The 19,094-nt window shown below is 38.4% G+C and overlaps 1 protein-coding gene across 1 annotated transcript in view; it reads left to right on the plus strand.

Annotated features, from left to right (window-relative positions):
• Positions 1-19,094, plus strand: part of CPED1 (cadherin like and PC-esterase domain containing 1) — a 143,812-nt gene that overhangs the window by 40,081 nt on the left and 84,637 nt on the right. Inside the window, exons 6-7 of the mRNA XM_054632090.2 lie at positions 6,173-6,329; positions 7,872-8,037. Coding sequence (XP_054488065.2) covers positions 6,173-6,329; positions 7,872-8,037 — 323 coding nt within the window. The remainder of the gene's footprint in view (positions 1-6,172; positions 6,330-7,871; positions 8,038-19,094) is intronic.

Consider the following 19,094-nt stretch of genomic DNA (forward strand, 5'->3'; position numbering starts at 1 on the left):
GTCAAATCTCAGCTACATAAGAACAGCAATGTAACAGCAAATATTAGTAGTTTGAAAAGAAGTAAAGCAGCTAAATTAAGTTAATTACTTGGCCTATACTCTTCTATAATCTATCCTGTCACTAGTACAGAATTGTGACTCTAATCATGCAACACTCAGCCAGCATTTTCACACTGAGTTGCTTTTTCCAAAGTTTTATAGCTTATCTGTGTAATTAAGGTCTAGTCTGAAGGGTGCACACAGAAGAAGCAGCCCTTCTGAAAAATATTGGAAAAAAACCCCACGCCTCTAACTTTAACTCTTAGGATGCTTTAGGAATGAAGACACAAACACTATACTTAATACTGTAAATACTGTTTTTTGTGCACCTGCCAAAACAGAGAGGCCAAAACCACGATAAGTGATTAATCTAAACTGAAGCTGAAGTATTTGCTGATGTTTCTAAAAGGAAAAAACAAACAGCATTGTACAAATGTAGCACCATTATAATTTTATCTTTTTAATTCTGAAACTTCACAATGAATTTCAGTGCATTTCAACCCACAGCTTAAATTAATTTACCTCTAGATCTGTTTTACTACAAAATTGTGTTTTTTAATACTAAACCTATTTAGGATAGTTTAAACTTCCAGAAATGACAAGTAGTTTGACATTTCTCCATCCTTAATATACAGAGTGTATTGCTGTGAGATTAAGTGTATTACAGAGGGTGGGATCACTGCATTTTTTAATGTGAAAAGCTCTTAAGGGCAGCTGAATCAGTAGTCAGCAGTGGGCAGGATATTGGACTTGCATCAATGTTGACATCACAAATAAAGCTCAAAATGCATATCAAGACCATCACATATTAAGTTTCAAGCAAGAAACCAAATTCCAGTTAGCTCAATGCAGATTTTTCCAGGACTTCACTGGGGGCCAGGATTGCCTCTAGTGTTTCTAGTTTCCTTCAAATATTCATCATCTACTTTGAGTTTCACAGCCACACTTTTCTGAATGCATAGGTCATAAAACTGAGTGCTAAAGGTTCTCTTTCTTTCTTTAGAAACCTCAGGGCATAATGTGTAAGCCATAGTAAATTACTGGTCTTTGTTTCAATCTTTTAATCGAAAAATCAAATGGGTAGCAGGAGGCAATTGAATGGAATAGATCTGCTTTCTGTGAAAAGTCTCAAGGCATGTAGTGACAGTAGTTCAAGTGAAATCATCCATCCTCTAGAATCAACACTGAAAAATGGGAAAAAAAGATCATTTTCAATGCTCATTGCTTTCACAGTTATGCAGCTTAGAGTGGGTTGCTGTACCCGATTGAGCCGAAGGTTACTAGGTTTTATTTTGATCAAAATTCCTTGTCCTGGAGAACTCAGAAGTCTGCCTAAGAATCTGTGAAAGCTTTTTAGGCATCTCCTGATGTGGAGCAATCTTTTCAGCTGTTAAACACACCTTTCCAACCTACAAAGGCTGGAATATTGCCCAGCTGTAAATTCTAGAAGAGGACCAGGTTGCAGCAATACAAGTTGCCTGGTCTGTATCACAGATAAGCTCTTTGTGCTCCAGCAGCCCATACTAATAAGGAAATTGGATGATCCCAGCACAGAATGCAATGTAGAGTTCTTCTGGCTCACTGAGGTGCCCTATTGGAATGCAAACCTACAAGGCTGACAGAGAGGACCTGTTATCAGTAGTTCCTGAATATTGTACTGTAGAAACTGCTGACAAATGTCATGAGGTGCCTTTTTTTTTTTTTTTCATGTCAGAGAATTGAGGCTCCTGCTAGAAAGACACTACCACTATGAAAATATAGGAAGACATCCATAAGGCAGATGGAAAGGCTGCTGTACAGTTTCAGGCATCAATGTACTTTAAGGTTCTAAAGCAATGCTTTTCCTGATAAGAAGAAAAGCAATTTGTACTTGCAAGTACAAATGTGCTGAGTTTATAATTTCATTTTATGGAAGATATCAACAATGTGCTGGGCTCAGAACAAAGTACAGCACTTCAGTTGCATTTCATTCCATCTCTAGCTTTGTGCTTCATTAAACAACCAGGAGCACCCAAGGTGACTTAATTGCTCCTGAAATGTTTGTAACAGATCTGACAGTTGATGGGCTCTTGAGAAACAAAATGACCTATTTCTCACAGACAATAGTCTTAATTATTCCTTGCTCCATGTTTGAAGTGCGTAAAAATAGTCTATTTGATCTTGTACAAAGTAAGAAATTAATTTCAAAACCCACATCATAACCTTCCTTGTAACATCAAAGGATACTATAGAAGGAAAGATAAAGAAGAGGACATGTTCTCATTCATCTTCTGTTTCCTTTTCTTTCAATCAATCATTACTTAGTTTAACCAGTAGAGTATTCTCCTGCTGAGTTCCTTGCCTTTGCAGATCACCAGATGTTTGTGTTAACCTAAGTGTTTTAGGTTTACATTTTACATTTACAACCAGTCCAGGTGGCTGCAGCCTGGCTTTGCTCCAGGAATGCTTAATTTGTCCAAATGTACTTCTAGCTATTGGTAAACGTTTTGCTCAGCCACACATCATAATTCTTAAATCAGCTATTCTTTATTGTGTATGTGTTGAATCTCTTGTTACACTTTGGATCTCTGAGCCAAAGACATGTAAATAACTTGTGAGCCAAAGATGGGGGAGAAGGAGCAAGAAGTCATAGCTGTGTAAAAAACTTGAAAGGCCTCATTAGATGTTAGTGAGGCTGCTGCTTTAGGTATCAGTTGTCACTGTCAACTGATCTGTTTGACTGCTGTACCTTGAGAGATTGCAGTTGACAGAATAGTGTCTGCCAGCAGTGTGTGTGACAAAGAGGTGCTCCATTTTTTTGATCTAGAGGTATTGACTTGCTTTGGTGGATTCTATACCTTCTCTTTGCATGTACCATGCAACTGTTCTTATGTCTCAGGTCTGTTGTACCTGCTGCTGTGGTTATTGTGTGAATTCAGGTGAGAACATGAAGTGGCCTCCTTACTCATCAGCATGGCCTCATGGTGAACACTCTAGGAAGAGGTAAAGTGGTGTTGTTGGTATTTTCAATGGTACCATTCCAGAGATGTCAGCATCAGAAACCTTCTTCAAGCCAAAATTTAAAGGAAATTAAAGTCTGTTTTTTTCAAAGTGAAGGCAGATCCTAGATCCAGCCATAGGTCCTTTGCTTTACACTTGAACATCAAAAATGGCAGCAGCAACAAGTACTTGTGGCAAAGCCTGCAGCTGCCCCTCAGGAAAAACAGCACTTTGTGTAACATTTCCATTCCTGCATAGGCACTGTAAAAAGAAAAATAATCTTCTTTTATTTTTTTTTCTTTGATCTTTAGACTGCTACAAAAATTACTATTTACAAATTACAAATAATAAGATTTGGATTTTTGAAAGAGGGGATGTAGTCTGGAAATAGTATTAGGATGCTGGGACTCTTTCTAACTTGGTTTTCCAAGGTGCCTGACATATCAACCACTGAGCCTGCTTCACCTCTTTCATTATAAAATGTTGATGTTGTTTACTGACTTCAAGAGGACTGCTTAATTAACAACAGCTTGTAGAGTGATTTCAAGATGGAAAAACATGGCAATTACTGCAAACAGTAAAGGCACTGCAGGCTAATTTTCATTGATGATAAAGTTGATTAACAAATACACAGCTCTAATAAACACTGTTACTGCTTTTGAGTGCAGGAGCAGGTGAAGAGTTGTCATGAGAACTGATGCAGCTGAGTGTGCTCAGCTCAACACTACTGATGTCTCTTTATTATTATGGTAATTGTGTTCATTGATTACTAGGAGTAGATTTACCAAAGTGAGGGACTGTCACTCCCTCTTGACTCTGCCTGATGGTGTACATGCTCTGAGTCATCTCAAAGGAGTAAGCACCTAGTGATAGTCTCCCTTCTTCTTAGAGCCCCCATGTAATGTGGAATGCCAACACAAAACCAATAAAGGGATGTAAGGCACCATACAAACAGGATGCTCTATAAAAGAGGCATAATTTATGAACACTGCCCTTTTTTAGTTTTCAATGCTAATCATCAGCACCCTGAAATTTGTTTAACCTTCTTTTCCTTAAGACATGGCAGTTGATTTTTTTTGTTTGTGTTTTTGTTGTTTTGGTTTTTTATTATTATTGGTTTTGCTGGTTTGGGGGGTTTTTGGGTTTTTTGGGGGGTTTGGGCTGGTTGCAGTTTATTTTTGTTTTTTTTTTTTTTTTTTAAGTTGAGACATTTTGCAATGTTTTAGGGCAATGCTAAGGATCTTCTACCCTGTAGTTTGAGAATTCAAGAAAAGTTTTGTTTTTCATCTCTCCGTACCCACTTGTTTTAATTTGGTATATCCAGCATATATATGGACAGCAAACTGCAGTCCACTGCATAGTAACAAATGAATTCATGTCAAAGTAATCTTTTTTCTTTCCCTGAAACAGCTAAAACTCTCATTTAAGAGGGATAAATACAGGTACAGAAACCTCATCTCATTATTTGCAATGTCTGTCTTGTGAGTTGTTTCTTGTTGTTTCAGCAACACAATTAAAAACATGTTTTTAAAAGGAAAAGACACTTTTCATTGAGCAATGACCTGTACAGCCCTTCTCTGCCATGTTCTTATTTTCAGTAAAATGTTTACTTTCTTTTAAATGGTAAAGTGATGCATAGGAGTAGTTACATGGGACCATTGCTAATTGCCATGTTGAAATGCCATTGTCTACCTACAGGGTAGAAATTGCCATACTAAAATGCCCTTTTGTCTTTACATCAAGTCAGATATGGAAAAAATACAAGTTGATTTTGCAGTTCTGGTTCCTATACATATTCAGAAACAAGTCTGCTAAATAAATTACTTAGTGGGATTTTACTGTCTTCCTCCTGTAGTCACTACACAGTCAAGTAAGCAGAGCAGTCTGCTTTTGTCGCTGTACCATCAAAAGCCAGGTGGTCACTTGCAAAGTTCCAATCAGTTGTAATGCATAACACAACAGAAAGATGTCAGTGTGGATATAATTTGAGCATGACGTGCTTTATTAAATAACTGCCTGGTTTTGATTATTCTTTAATCCTGCTAAATGGTGCATGTAAGGCAGAGGACCAGATTAATTCTAGATCCCAATTGAGACTGGAAGGTTGAGCCAAGCTGATCTGATGAACAGCCAATAAATACAGACAATCACAATGTCATTTTAATAGGCTCTCTGGGAAAATGAATAGATGAAGAGTTTTTTTCCTTAAATGTCTGTTTACAGCTCATCACCAGGAACGCAACTTCAGTTTCATTTTTCATTTCATGTACCAAGGTTGAGAGTGCATGCTTTAGAAAAGAAGCTCTACAAATAAATTCATACCATAGCACAATGCAGTATGTCAATGAAAAGAAAAGCAATAAGGTTTGGGGATAATTTGAACAGCTTGATTTTTCCTGACCATTACTTAAGAACTTGAAATGTGAGGTGTGTTAGAATTAATGAATACTACCCTACATGAAATAATGACACAACATAAGGGTTTTGTGCCTTTATATCAAGCACAGTAAAAGCAGAAAATACATGCCACTCCTTGACTGATCTCACATCACAATATTTTGATTACTATTAATAGTCACATGCCTCAATAAGCTTGAGAACTGTGGTACATCAGTCCTGCTCCCACTGTGTTTGGGGGCAGAACTAAGACTCCTATAGGTTTCAGTACCTGAAAATTGTAGCCTTAGTGGTGAACACAGAAACAAGAATATGAGCTTATTTATTGAGCTATGTTATTACAGTAGCAAAGTCCCTTGGTCCTTATTCAAAGAAATTTCTTATCCCCATTAATCGTAATTAGTGCTCCATGAGGAAGTAAGTTTTGGTATTCTATATTTGGAAATCAAGGATTTCAGGTTTTTGTAAGAAGGAAAAAGGGGATGCTTTTTGTATGCAGTATTGCTGCACTCACCTCTGAAGTGGGAGTGGCAGCTAAGCCTTTCAGCCTGCAGCTTGCAGCTGGAAGGGGGTGCTTGGTTGGGGTGAAGCAGATCCAAAAATGTTTATTGTCTCAGCATTTGTTATTTTACATTTTCATCTGATGTTGGTAGCTTTTCTCTATTGTGTTTTATAATTTAATCCTTAGCAGCAGGAGACCATCCCTGCTTTCAATGCTCTGCTGACTTTCTTTCTCATCCCCTTGGTACTTTTTCAGACCTGCAGCTCCCACTTGTGACCCCAGACTGTTCTGGCCAGACTGGACTGTCAAGGGCCAGCAGCACAAGAAATGTGTCCCAGGGCAGTGCAGTCACTGAGCAGGCACGTGTCTCCCATCTGCAGCACAGGTGGAAGCAGAGCATGAGCACAAAGCTGTAAGTTAATGATGACCCACCCTCAGAAACTGCCAGTGCTTCAGCATGAAGTTATTTGGGAGTCAAGGACACAGAATGCAGCAAAAGAGGAGACCACAGCAGATGGAACACTTGGATGTATTGCATCTCATACTTGCAGAATGTCTGTTTCTTGTTCTGCACTTGAATATATTGCATCTCATACTTGCAGAATGTTTCTTTCTGTATTAGGCAAGTTTGCACATGTTTTGGGTATAAACATCTGAGTCTTTGAGGCATTGAAACATCTCAACAAATAAATACAGACCCAGAGACCCCCCTGAACCTTTAGGTCTCATGGTGGCTGAGCTGTTTCCTGCTCCTATCCCTGCTTTGCCCCTATCACAGACACACATATGTAGTCCTTTGCACAGAGATCCCCCCTTAAGGTGAAGAACCAAGAAGTACTTGATAATTTGTCTGTTATCAAGTGCTGTTTCCTACATCACACTATTTCACAAATTTTATGTTCTGAGGATCTGCTATTCTGCAGAGGGGAGAAAAATTTCTCTTTAAGATAGATGTTATTAGACTTACTTAACAGATAACAAAATTGAGGTCTGTAAAGGCCACATATTGCCAAAAATTACACAGAAATGGAAGAAGAGCCCCTTGTCTTTTACCAGTAATCAGTCTTAGAGACTCATAATTTCTATAGTCATCTTCCCATTGAATTTTCTATGAGGTAAATTGATGCTCAGAGATTTTAACAGACAGATTAATAACACCATTGTGAATATGCACAAGTATAGCTCAGATTTCCCCATGTAATGAGCTTTTAAAAAACAGGTTTTTTTCTTGGGTTTGCTTCTTTCCTGTTCTGTTTCTATGGCAGACTCTCTTTGTGTGTACTGTGGAAGCTGTAGGCCAGTTTTTAGAGAGCTGTGTCACTTCTTAAACAAAGTTGCTTGCAGAATTCTTAGGTTTAACTGATTTGTTGTAGGTTATTTCTAGGTATCCTAGTCTTTGATAATATTTGGAATGATTGTATATGGCTTTCATTAGGGGAAGAATGCAGCACCACATGTTTCTGTCCCTTTATTACAGATGAAAGTGTTAACAATAGTGCCGTCTTTCCATAGGGTTGGGTTGGGATGTTCTTCTGAATTCACTACAAATCAGCATTAAATAGGGTACCTTGACTATGCATTTCTGTTATTTAACATGCTTGGATTTATTTAATGTTTAATTTAATCTTGATTTAATCATTCACTCTGAATAGCCTGGATTTGTAGTGCTTAATTATTCCCACAATGCAGTTACCCATATGTACTCTTAAACATCACTCCCTCCAAATATAGTTGCTTCCTGTGTTTGGAAGCTAAGAGTTAAAAATGCTGAAATCACTAAAATTACTTGATGTAAAGCTTTGTTCCAGCCCCCTTGATTTAACCTACTGTATTGCTTAACATGGGGGAAAAAGGGCTAATTTCCTATTTCCACTAATTTCACTATTTCACTATTTTCTTATAGCTCATTTGCAAAAGAACTGTCTAATGCTGCATATTTTTTATTACTTTCCAGGAATCAGGTGTCAACATCAGACCACAAGGATGTTCTTAAAGCTCAAGACTTTTCTGTAATCATCAAAGCATATGTGCTTGTGACATCCTTAACACCTCTGCGGGCATTCATTCATTCAACCACCACTGTCTGGCATCCACCCAAGAAGAAGCATTTTACCATAAAGGTAAAACATTTAATTTCCTCAGTTTTCCATCTTTCAGGCAAAGTACATAGACAGAAAACTAGAGAATATCTTTCTTGTCTTTTATTCCTTCTTTATTAGCAGCCGACAGCCTACAGTGAATATTCTTCTAATGTGCAGTTTTCATTTCTCAGAACAAGAGGGGTTTGCTTCATGAAGCAGAAAAGCATTGCCCCGTGCACTGGGGCCCTGGGATTTGCAGGTGTCCAAGCCCATTTTTATTGGTCACATTTGACAGCAGTTGCAAGGTCAAAGTTTTCTCTAAAGCAGAGCAGTGTGGGTGCTGCCATGCAGTAGCAAATTTTGCTGGGATATTGACAGTGTTGTGAAAAGGGAAGTTGAATATTTAAAACAGTTTGTTTAGATTTCTTTTTTAGGTGCAGTACAACAGACTAGAGGAGGGTCAGGGCACTTCTAAATAAGGGGAAGGAAGTATACAAGTATACCATGGTGGTTCCCCCATGGTCTCAATTTTATGAAGAAGGATATTTCATATGTGCCTTAGATTAATTCTGGACATCTCCAAGCGCATGGAGATACCCCTCTCACTCCACCTCTTGCTTGCTCAGCAAATATGCCTTCCCATTCCTCTCTTCTTCTAGCAGGGACTGTGCTTGTAACACATCAGCTCTTTATGAAGAAGCTATAGTTGTGCTGCTGCTTTTTCCCTTTTGAAGAATTAAGGTCACAATGTGGCAGTGATTTCTTGAGGTTGCGTACATCAGCTCCTGCAGCAGCTGTTAAAGGATGGGTGTGCTTTGCCAATGTAGCCTTTTGGGGTAGGAGCAGGTCATGGCTTTGGATCAGTCTGATATCACTGTGGTATCACTGTCAGGACTGTTGATGGTATCAGCCATTTGGTTCTACAATTTTAGCTCTTGACAAGTGGAGTGCCTAGTTTAAGCTCATTATCTAATTCTAGTCATTGGAGAAACAGATACATCTAGAGAACAAATCATCCCACTTAATTTAGACACCAGTTTTGGAATGAGTTTCCTGGTGAAAGTGTTTGTTTCCTTCTATGGGCTATGACATTCTTAGAGAACATGCCAAATTCTGGATTGCCAAAATTAGGTGAGCTGAATCCACTTCTCTCTTCCACCCCCCACTTAAGCTATGGAAGCCCATGGAGATATATTACTTTGGCATGTATTTTCCTCCATTTACATTTATGAAGAGTAATGGTCACTTGCTTTCAAACCCTGGTATTCAGTTTTGGTTTATTTTTATTAAAATATCACAATATACAGCAGCATCACTGTTGCAGCTGAAGTAGGGACTACTTTAAAGGCTAGTAGTCATTAGTAATTGTTATATGGCTCTGGAAAACAATTCCCACTGAGTGAAGTCTGCTGAACAGAGTTCCAGCCACCATTTACAGAGCACTTTGGCAGCTGAAGAAGCAATAAAGAAGATAGATGCAAGTAGCAGTGCATCTACAGTGGTTCCAATCTGTTTACTGCTGTTGTGGCATTATGCCTTCCCATAGCTTCAGACAAACTCATCAAAACTGTGAAAAATACACAAAAGATAGGCACCACTTGTGAAAGAAAGCACATTTGTAATGATGTAGACATTGAAATGCAAATTAACAAAATGATGGAAAATGGGGCATGTAAGGCTGCCTCTCAGCACAGTGTGCCCTGTAAAGAACATGGAAGGGGCTGGGGAGCTTCCAGAAGGGAGATACTGGGAATTCTTAGAGTGGCTAGGAAGCACTGCCAGAAAAATCATATAGAGAGTCTGTGCTTGATGCAGAGCAACAGGCAGGTTACCCATCAGAAAATACTTGGAAAAAGGCAAATTTAGCCATTCATATCCTTTATTAAGAGATTTTGTCAAGTTTCTCAAAAACTTCATTGAGCCCTCCATCACATTCCAGTGTGACATACAAAACCAGGAGTCATCTCTCCAAAGTAGCCACTGGAGCAATGCATGCTTATACCAGCCAAGGAGCCTGGTCCTGAAAGCTCCTAAGCTTCGAGTTTCTGCCAGCTCTATTGTACAGGATGGAAATTGCCACGTTTATAGGCTTCATCCTGTCAATTGTCTACACAGATAGAATCTCCAAGACCTGTTTTTCCACTGATTGACTGAATACTCACTGGGTACTCAACAAGCATAAAGGGGAGACTTTGATCTGTTTTGCTTTGTTTTGTTTCATTTTTTTAATGCAGAGATGAGAACCATTTGATTATCTGCTTTCAGTAATGTTGTACCATAATTTAGAGATCTCCTCAGTGTCTGTAAATCTCTGGTCAGGAAATTTTTTCTTGTACCAGTATAATTACAACAGTTTTAATGAGAATTTCATCCACATTTGTGGTTAACTTAGTTATGCTATCACAAATTCAGTATGTTAAGTATGTTTAAAATTTGATCTCCCATGTACAACAATGCCTTATGGTTGCTAGGAGTTACTAGAATGTGGGATATATGAAAGAGATTTAAAAAAACCCTGGAGACAGGGTAGCTATATGATATCAATAATTGAGAGAAATTGTGTAAAGAAAAAACAGGAGTTTCATAAAAGAATACTGCATTCTCCACCGCCTTTTTGTTAGTTAACTATTGTAAATTATTTTTTGCAATGCATATTTGCTTTTTATAGTCATAGTGGCATGACTTCAGAATGATTTCTTGAATAAGCATTGGTCAAATGGCAGTTCAGGGAGAGTTCAAGTGTGTTTTGCTCACCAGCTGCCAGATTTTCTCTGGATTATACATATTTTAGTATTTCATTTCAGAAAGCAAAAGAAGGTAAAACCTGAGCTGGCATGAGGATTTTGTGTGCAGTCAAGGGGTAACGAAAGTGTGACTCCAAATTTGGGCCCAGCATGGGAAGATACAAGAGATACAAGGCAGAGAATGGTTTTCTGTCACACAGATGTTTAGATATGAGGCTTGTGTAATAGCCCAATTTCTTTGAGGAGAATTGGAAACTGCTTATTTATCTGTGTGTTGGAAAATTATTAATAAAATAGAAGCTTTGTATTTTGCCTATTGTACCAATTAAAGGAAGGGTCTCTGTCAATGTATTCAATAATTCCTTTTGTGTTAATTGACATTATGTATGTGCATTAAGAAGAATTCTGACCCCTAATAATTATTTCTTTTGTAAAAGCCAGTGTGCAAATCAGTAATTTATGATCAATTATTTCAAGGCTTAACATACTGTGAACTTCTTCCTTTGCCCTGACATTAACCTTTCCCCACCTGATCCAGTGCTTTATGAAGGGATGCACTTTTGTAGACAGAGGTACCACATCCTGCATCATCAGGGGAGGCTTTTCTATACTGTCAGCAACTTCCTGTGGCCCCTGCTATGGCTCATCATCCTTTTGCTCATCGAAAATAGACAGGTGCCTCCTGGACTTGAGTTCCTTGACTGGTGTTCTTGCATAACCCTTGATGTGCTCAGATGAAACTCTGTTCTTAAGTAATTTTCCAGTTGTGAAGTGCAGTATAATTTATTAAAGCAGTTTGCTGTTAAGCTTGCTGTGGTGAGAATCACTATAACTGAAACTCTCTTTGTGTATTAAGCATTTGGAAACTTAAGTAGAGATTTTTTTTTTTCTACTTAACACACATGCAAATAAAACTGGACCCTCATCTTTACAGGAAATCCATCTCTTAATATGACGTGGCAGTCTGGCTTAGAGCCGAGCATGGTGGAAATTAAGTTACAGGATTGCCCTCAAGTGCCCAGCTTTGGTACTACTTGAAGTATCACCCATATTTAAAGTGAGAGAGAATGAAAACATGCATATAGATAAAGAGCAAGATGCTTGCAAACAGCAGAAAGGCTTGATATTTTTTTCCCTTTATTTTACATTTTTTGGGGGTTTTTTTGTTTGTTTTTTTAATTTTTTTAAATTTAATATCACTGCCTTGTCACTTACAGGAGCAAACACAAAAGAAAAATTACCATTAATTCTTAATCAATTACATTGCATGTTTACTTGGGACTAAAATTAAATTCACTTATTATGTTCTGTAGAATGCTGTAATGCTCTTCTTTCTAGTAGACTGGACATAATATAATGCCATCTCTGTTTTCTTTCCTCATGGTATCTATAATTTCTCTTTTCACTGGTGTAAGAATGGAAGTCAGTCTGGACTGGGGAGATCAAAGACATGCTTAGTCTGACACTCCATTTGTGGCAGTCAAGAGAGCATCATGAAACTCTGTAACAGGACAAACAAACTGGTGGTGGTCCCTAGGCAGACTATATTTATTTCTGGTAACCTGTGGGGTTAGGAACACAAAACTGGAAGTGGAATGTATTTCTTGATGTTTAATAAGCTCCAGTGGGCTTTTATGCATGCAATTCTCTACTAGATTTTTAAATTCATGAATGCTTTTGGTCTTAGCAATGTCTTCAAGCAATGATACTGTACAGATTATTTACGTGTCGATTGAGAAAGAGTATTTGTTTGCTTTAAAATTTAAGCAAAGTCAAATATGACTTGATTTCATATCCTTAATTATTGTCTTAAAAGAAAGAATAAGAAGTCCTTCCCTCTTTGTCTTCTTCATCTATGTCAACCTGTCATGCAGTGCACAAACAAAATTCTTTCTGGTGTTCTTTTCTGCTTTTCTCATTCTGAACATCCCTATGTAGCTAAGTAAGAGCTTGAGACTAAATGTCCTGTACAACACGTGGATATGTCATAAGTTTTTCCACTATTATCCTGGCCCTTAGCTCTCTGGTGTTTTTCTAGTTCACATATCCTCTTGCCTTGGCTGTTCAATCCAGTCAGCTCTGTAAGCATGCCCTTCTATGGCTTCCAGCTTTCCTAGACCTGCCTCCTACTACCCTGACTCTTCTCATTCTTCCTTTTTCTGAATTCCAGCTTCCCTCAGTCAAGATGATACACTTTTGGTCCTCACAGCAACCTGGGAAATACTGTTAGTAAATCACCTTTACATTCCCACTAATAAGTCTGAGCTGAAATGGGAAACCCTTCTTAGTTCAGACTCAGTCAAAAAGCCTAATTTCATGGTTGCTGAAGCTCATGAGTGGCTTTTTGCTTTTGGACAGTCTTAGGAACAAGGAGTTTTAGAGAAAAGGAACCTTTCTCAGCCTTTTCTTCTCCACGTAATTAAGTTATCAAGGTGTTAAGGGGCAAGATGTTGGAGTTTTTTCTGAATATTTTTTTTCTGGACAATTAAATATCATCTTTTTAAAAATCATATGTAATGAAAAATATATACAGAACTGGGAAATCTACTGTAAAAAATAGTTGGACACTAATGTGATTTTCCCTTTCATCAAGTGCCATGTTAGAACTGAAGAGAAAGGGCACATCCTAACAATAAATCAGGAGTGGAATAAACAGACCTACCTGAAGCTAATGCAATAAACTTATGATAAATTACTGAACTGTTTTCTCTGTGTTTTATTCTGGAACCATTGGTACCTGATTCATGGGTAAATTTTTCTCCCATTACATGGCCTTTGACTATTTTTATATACTCTGGTCAGTAGAAAGGTCCACCTGTGCTAGCAGAAAATACATGAAATTGATGCATTGCTAAGTATGCTTCTTCCTGGCCTTCTGTGTGGAATTAGTTTTTATTCTTGCAGACATGTTAGATATCTAGATACTTCCATACATACAATCAAGGAGATTATTTTTTGTGTGTAAACCAGTATTTTTATACCTATGAACAACTACTTACGCCCAAAACTATTTGGACCTGGTGAAGAAATTTCACCAAAGATAGTAAGAATAATGAATGTACAAAAGTGAACTGAGACAATAGAGTCTATGTTGAAAGGTTTTAGCAATTTATTGAATTTATTCAAGCATTTTCAAGAAGGGGCAATTACTGTAAGACCTTGAGAGCCTGAAGATCCAGCTGATCAGAAGGAGTGCAACAGCTCCCGTGCACAGCAGAACAATCTGGAGAGTATGTCCTTTGCTACTTCAAAAAGAGTAATTTCTGGAAACCAGAGGTCATGCTTTCACTCCTCAGACATAAACCTTACTTTCAACTCCTATCCTGATAACTTTGTCTGCCATGTCATTTTGAAGGCTACTACTAGGAACCAGTAAGGTCTTTCAAAATTGATTCACTGTAAAGTAGGATGTTCTAAATGCCAAAATGTAAACCTCAAAATTGCATTGAATTACTCAGCAGTGGTCTCTTTTCTTCTACCTCCTTGAGGTAGGTTCAGAGCTCATCTGTGCCTCCAAATGGGAGTTACTGTTACAAGGAAAAAATGTAGGAGTTCACATTGTCTAACCAAACCCAGAAGTGTCTAACTGATGATATAAAATCAACTGTCAGCCAGTAATTATAATATACCTTCTATCAATTTCAGTAACAGAAGAGATAAATCATTATACCAGGCACTTAAAACACTTCATTGAACATCACACATTTCTAAACATCCTTCTGTAAATACTCTCTGATGCTCTGGTGGCATCTGCTCATTCCCCTATGTTTATCCAGCCTCTATCTCACAGGCAACACAGGTTAGACACAGTCCTGCTCTCCCTTCTTTCTGCACCTCTGCTTGCAGAAGTGGAGGCCCCTGCTCTCCATGCACAGGACCTGTGCATGGAGACCTCTCCATGCAGGACCTGTGCCCATCCTTACATCCCAGTATTCCCTGAAGTCTGGACAGAAGCTGTGGTGCCAGAAGGCTGATTTGTGGCAGTGCCTGACCAGGTTTTGACTGCTGCTTTCTCCACCACTGCTTTCTCTACTCCTCTACTTTCTCTCTGCTGCTGCAAATTTTCCTGCTCCTTTTCTGTTATTTTCCAAGCTGACTATTTCTTTGTTCCAAAAGTCACTTTGTAATTTCCTGGTTACAGTTTAACCTTGCTGATGGTCGCATTCCTCTGTATCATGGTTAAGTTTGGTCAAACATCATCCCAGACAGTTCTGCATACTCCAGGCACACAGGTGGTGTTGTCCATGGGAAGGCTGTGTGAGCCCTCCAGTGACAGATCTCCTGTCTGTCTTCAGTGTCTCACTTAGATTCTCCAGGGGAACCAAGCCGTTTCTGATTGCAATTAATGTCACTGTTTTGAGACATCTACTTTAGGATGGCATAAATTATGCTCTTCAAGCATCTGTGTTCTGCAGTGAGGTGTAAAGGGAACTTAGACATTTAGCTTGTACATAGACATAAGCTGGGCAGTCTTGTAGTGTGGGATTCCTCTGCAATATTGGCACCTGAGAGAATTTTTTTCATGTGAGCTGTGTCTCTGAACACCTACTACAATCAGCAGAGAGCTAAGCAGTGTGGTCAATAAAGGAAGGTATTCTAAGTTTGCATTTATGGCCATTCCCAGTGTCAGATAAGGAAAATCTTTCTTGTTTGTTTCATCAGGAGGCAAGATTGTTTAGGAGGGCAATCTAGAGGGCAATCTCAGAAAGATCACTACAGTTTGGTTTTATACTCTTTCTCAAGGCAATCCTCAGATGACCATTCAGGTAACTGCCCCAGTCTGCCCCAGCAGCTCTCCTGAGAAATTAATTTGCAGAAAAATTGCCAGAGGAAAATCTTCTTGAGGGAACTACTACAGTCATCATAACTTTCATCCCAGTGAGTGCCACACTCTTCCACTCTTCAGGCTCCATGGCTCTATGCATGAAGTCTCCAAATCAGAATTCCTTTGTCAATTAAATTGCATTTTTTCAATGTGTCAGACCTTTACCTGATGATTCAGTGTATTTTTGAGGAGCCAGAGGGATCTATGTCATTGAGATTATAAGGCTAATTTTAATGACTGCAGATTTTAAAAACTAGATGTCAAAATGGGTAAAAAAAAAAGCATCATGAAATTAATATTGAGTTGGCCTTTTTTTTCCCCAGTGGCTTTTCCTAAAGCAAGAATTTATTGGGCAGTGAAAGGTCAATGAGTTTAAATTAATCTGAAGAGTATTTCTAGTTCATTCTGGCTTTACAGAAAATGTGTACTTGACTGCATTTGCACACTTCTGTAAGGCATTACATAGATATTTGGAACATACTTCCAACTGTATGAGTGCAGCATTTGGGTGAACACCTTCAAGCTTCTGAGAAATCTTGCAGTTCTGCATATAATGGTGTCATTGTATAAAATAAATATGCATGTCTGCATTTAGTCTTACAGCCTACTAAAATTTAAACCCTATTCCTCTGCTTAATAATTGGCCAGCCAGAGGTCAGCTTTCTCCCAGAATAGGTTCCTGTAATTGCCAGCAGTATTTCCTACTCTGTCCTCTTTAAATTGTTTGATGCTTCTGTTAATCACACTCTATCAATGGTGAGGGTGCATTTTGCTGGACAGGCAGTCTGTTTCCTCTGAAAGGGAGAGGATCAGCATCAGTGGTGGTCACTTGAAGAAACCTTCAGCTCTTTAGTATTTTGCAGTTGAACACAGATATTGATATACTTTTATTCACTCAGAAGAACCTGAGATTGCTGCAGATTTTCACACATTATCAGCCTTAATCCATATACTTTAAATTTTTCCTATCTGTTGCTGTAAATCATGTAGAATCTGTTGAAGTCAAACCTAATCTGAACTTGTTTAAATAGGATTTTTTAAAGAATTGGAATTTAACCTGAAGTATTCATCTCATCTCTATTGGTCCTGAACCAGGCTGACTAAATATTTATTTTCAGCGATTGGCTTAGAATAAACATTGGTTTAAAACCTGATATCTAATGAGAACCTGTTGAGCAATGTTTCTTTTCTAGGCTGGCTAAGGAGAGCTGTAACTAAAATGCAGTTTCTTGGAGATGCCAGTTTTATTTTAATGCCTGTTTTGATGGCAACAGTTGACTATTAATAGCCATCAGCAGCAGGCTCTGAGTACCAGTAGGGCAAGCCAGCCTGTCTTCATCAATTGTTACTAGAAATGTATGCATTATGTGTCCTTTGTGTTTATGTACTTGTAAATTGATTGATGGTGAGAGAGGAGATGAGCTAATGGTGCTCTTGCTCTTCCTTCCACTAATCCTTGTCTCTCTTTATTAAACTCTTCAACTCCTTATGCTCCTTGTGCAGCACAATAGCACATCTTACTTAGTCCTTCAATACCCACTGTGGATTTAGGAAGTTAGTTACTCTGTGCAAGCCACAGTAGTGGGAATGTAAGTTGTGTGCAGAATCTGACAGAGGTGCTGGAAATAATTGCAAAATTCAGATGAAGAGCCACCCTGGTGAGTTGGGCCTTCATTTTAATTTTTAAATTCATTTAACATGAACAGTTTAATTAACTGCGTTTGTCCTGATCAAGGAACTAACCACCTTGGTGAGATGAGCCTTCATTTTAACTTTTGTTTTGTCTTTATTCACATGAACAGTTTAATTAACTGGTTTTGTCCTGAACAAGGAACTAAAGTGGAACAATTTACCTTGGAGATGAATCTGAATCAGAACTGATCTGAAAAATGTGGAGCTTCTTGTTCTTAATCTTTGTACCACTCTGTGGGAGAAACACAGCTTTGGTGGTCTTAGGCTTTGGGAAACAAGGACTCCTCAGCCTGTTTTGGGGATGAAATAGACTGTGATGTGAGGAGCTGCATAATCTCTAAATAATGCATCTGGGGCTCCTTTGCCCCATAGGCTCATGGAACTGCAGTAGACATGAAAAACATTCTACAGTGTAGAAATACAGTGTGATTTAATTCAAGATTTCAGCATCATGCAAATATCAAAAAAACAGAGTTGAGGCTATACATGCAACCTTTGCTTCACCACTTCCTGCAGTCACAAGTTTAATTTTATAACTTCAGGCATAGATGTTGTTGTCATTTTTTCCCTACTGGCATTTGAAATAGCTTTACTGAAAAGAAGAAATAAAGTCACAGGCGCTATATACCTTCAGCACAGATCTGTGCATGGGTCACCATTCTTTTAGTCAATAAAACTTGGAAAGGCAATCACTTGTTGAAATAAAAACAGAGGTGATAAGAACAGGAAGGCAAATAGACCAAATTCCTGCCCTTCAATTATTTACCAGCACAACTGAAGAGAGCAAAAGAAAAGGAGGATCAATGTTAGCTGCATCAATCTCTCATGGCTGGCTGTAAGCAATGTTACAGTATTTTTTAAAAAGGAAATTGAAAAGTGCCTATTACATTTAACTACAATATGCTACCTGAAGAAACCAAAAGCCATTCGTCTGTGCCAGTGCAGACCAGTGTGCTTGAAAGTATTTATGCTCAGAAGGGAAATTCCAAAACTTTCTAGAAAATACTGTGGACTAGGGTGTAGAGAAGAATGCTATAAGTTCTGGTGTCAGCACATCATAGCACATCACCAGGAACTGGTGTTGTATGCAGAGATCCTTACTGGGTCAAGCTGTTCAGCATCTTTGTTAAATGTCTGGATGATTGGGCACAGTGTATACTCAGCCCAGTGATAACTCTAATGGAAATATGGTTCAAAGGCAGCCCCTTTCTTAGCACCAAGGACTCATGGTGCTAAGAAAACCTGCCTATGTGCCGCTCTTCACTGGGTCTCTGTGCTGCTCCAGTTGTTTCCCTTAATCTCTATCTGAAGTGATGATCAGGGTGAATTTGCATGAGTGATGAAAGCACCTGAGGACAGTACTGTGCAGGTCAGTAAATATGAATCCATTGGGAGGATTCATGAGTCTGAAAACCACAGAATTGCCGAGTTTGGTCAAAACAAGGGCTACAGTGGCTGATCATTTTCCCAGCATCTTTCTTCTATACTCTGTTTAAAGCTTCTTGACTGGGGGTAAGGATGTGTAGTCAGGGTCCAGTGGGACAGCCCTTGGCACAGTATGTTAGGAAAAGAGAAAGTTTTTACTTTGTGTGCTATTACCTACTGATGAAGATACAAGTGGTGTTTTGAGGTTTTTTGCCTATAACCAGTGACAGCAAAAGGTTTTATCAAAGTAAGCTTAGATTCTGAGCAATATTTTTAAAACCATTCATACAGATTTTGTTTCTGATATACTTATTTGTAAATAAAATGTCATTCTCTAGTAGTGTGCTGTGTGGAGCTTTTCATGCCACTTTATTGTACAAATGAATAAGAATTGAAGATGATATTCCAAG

Source organism: Agelaius phoeniceus, chromosome 5 (genome assembly GCF_051311805.1).
Source record: "Agelaius phoeniceus isolate bAgePho1 chromosome 5, bAgePho1.hap1, whole genome shotgun sequence".
NCBI lineage: Eukaryota > Metazoa > Chordata > Aves > Passeriformes > Icteridae > Agelaius > Agelaius phoeniceus.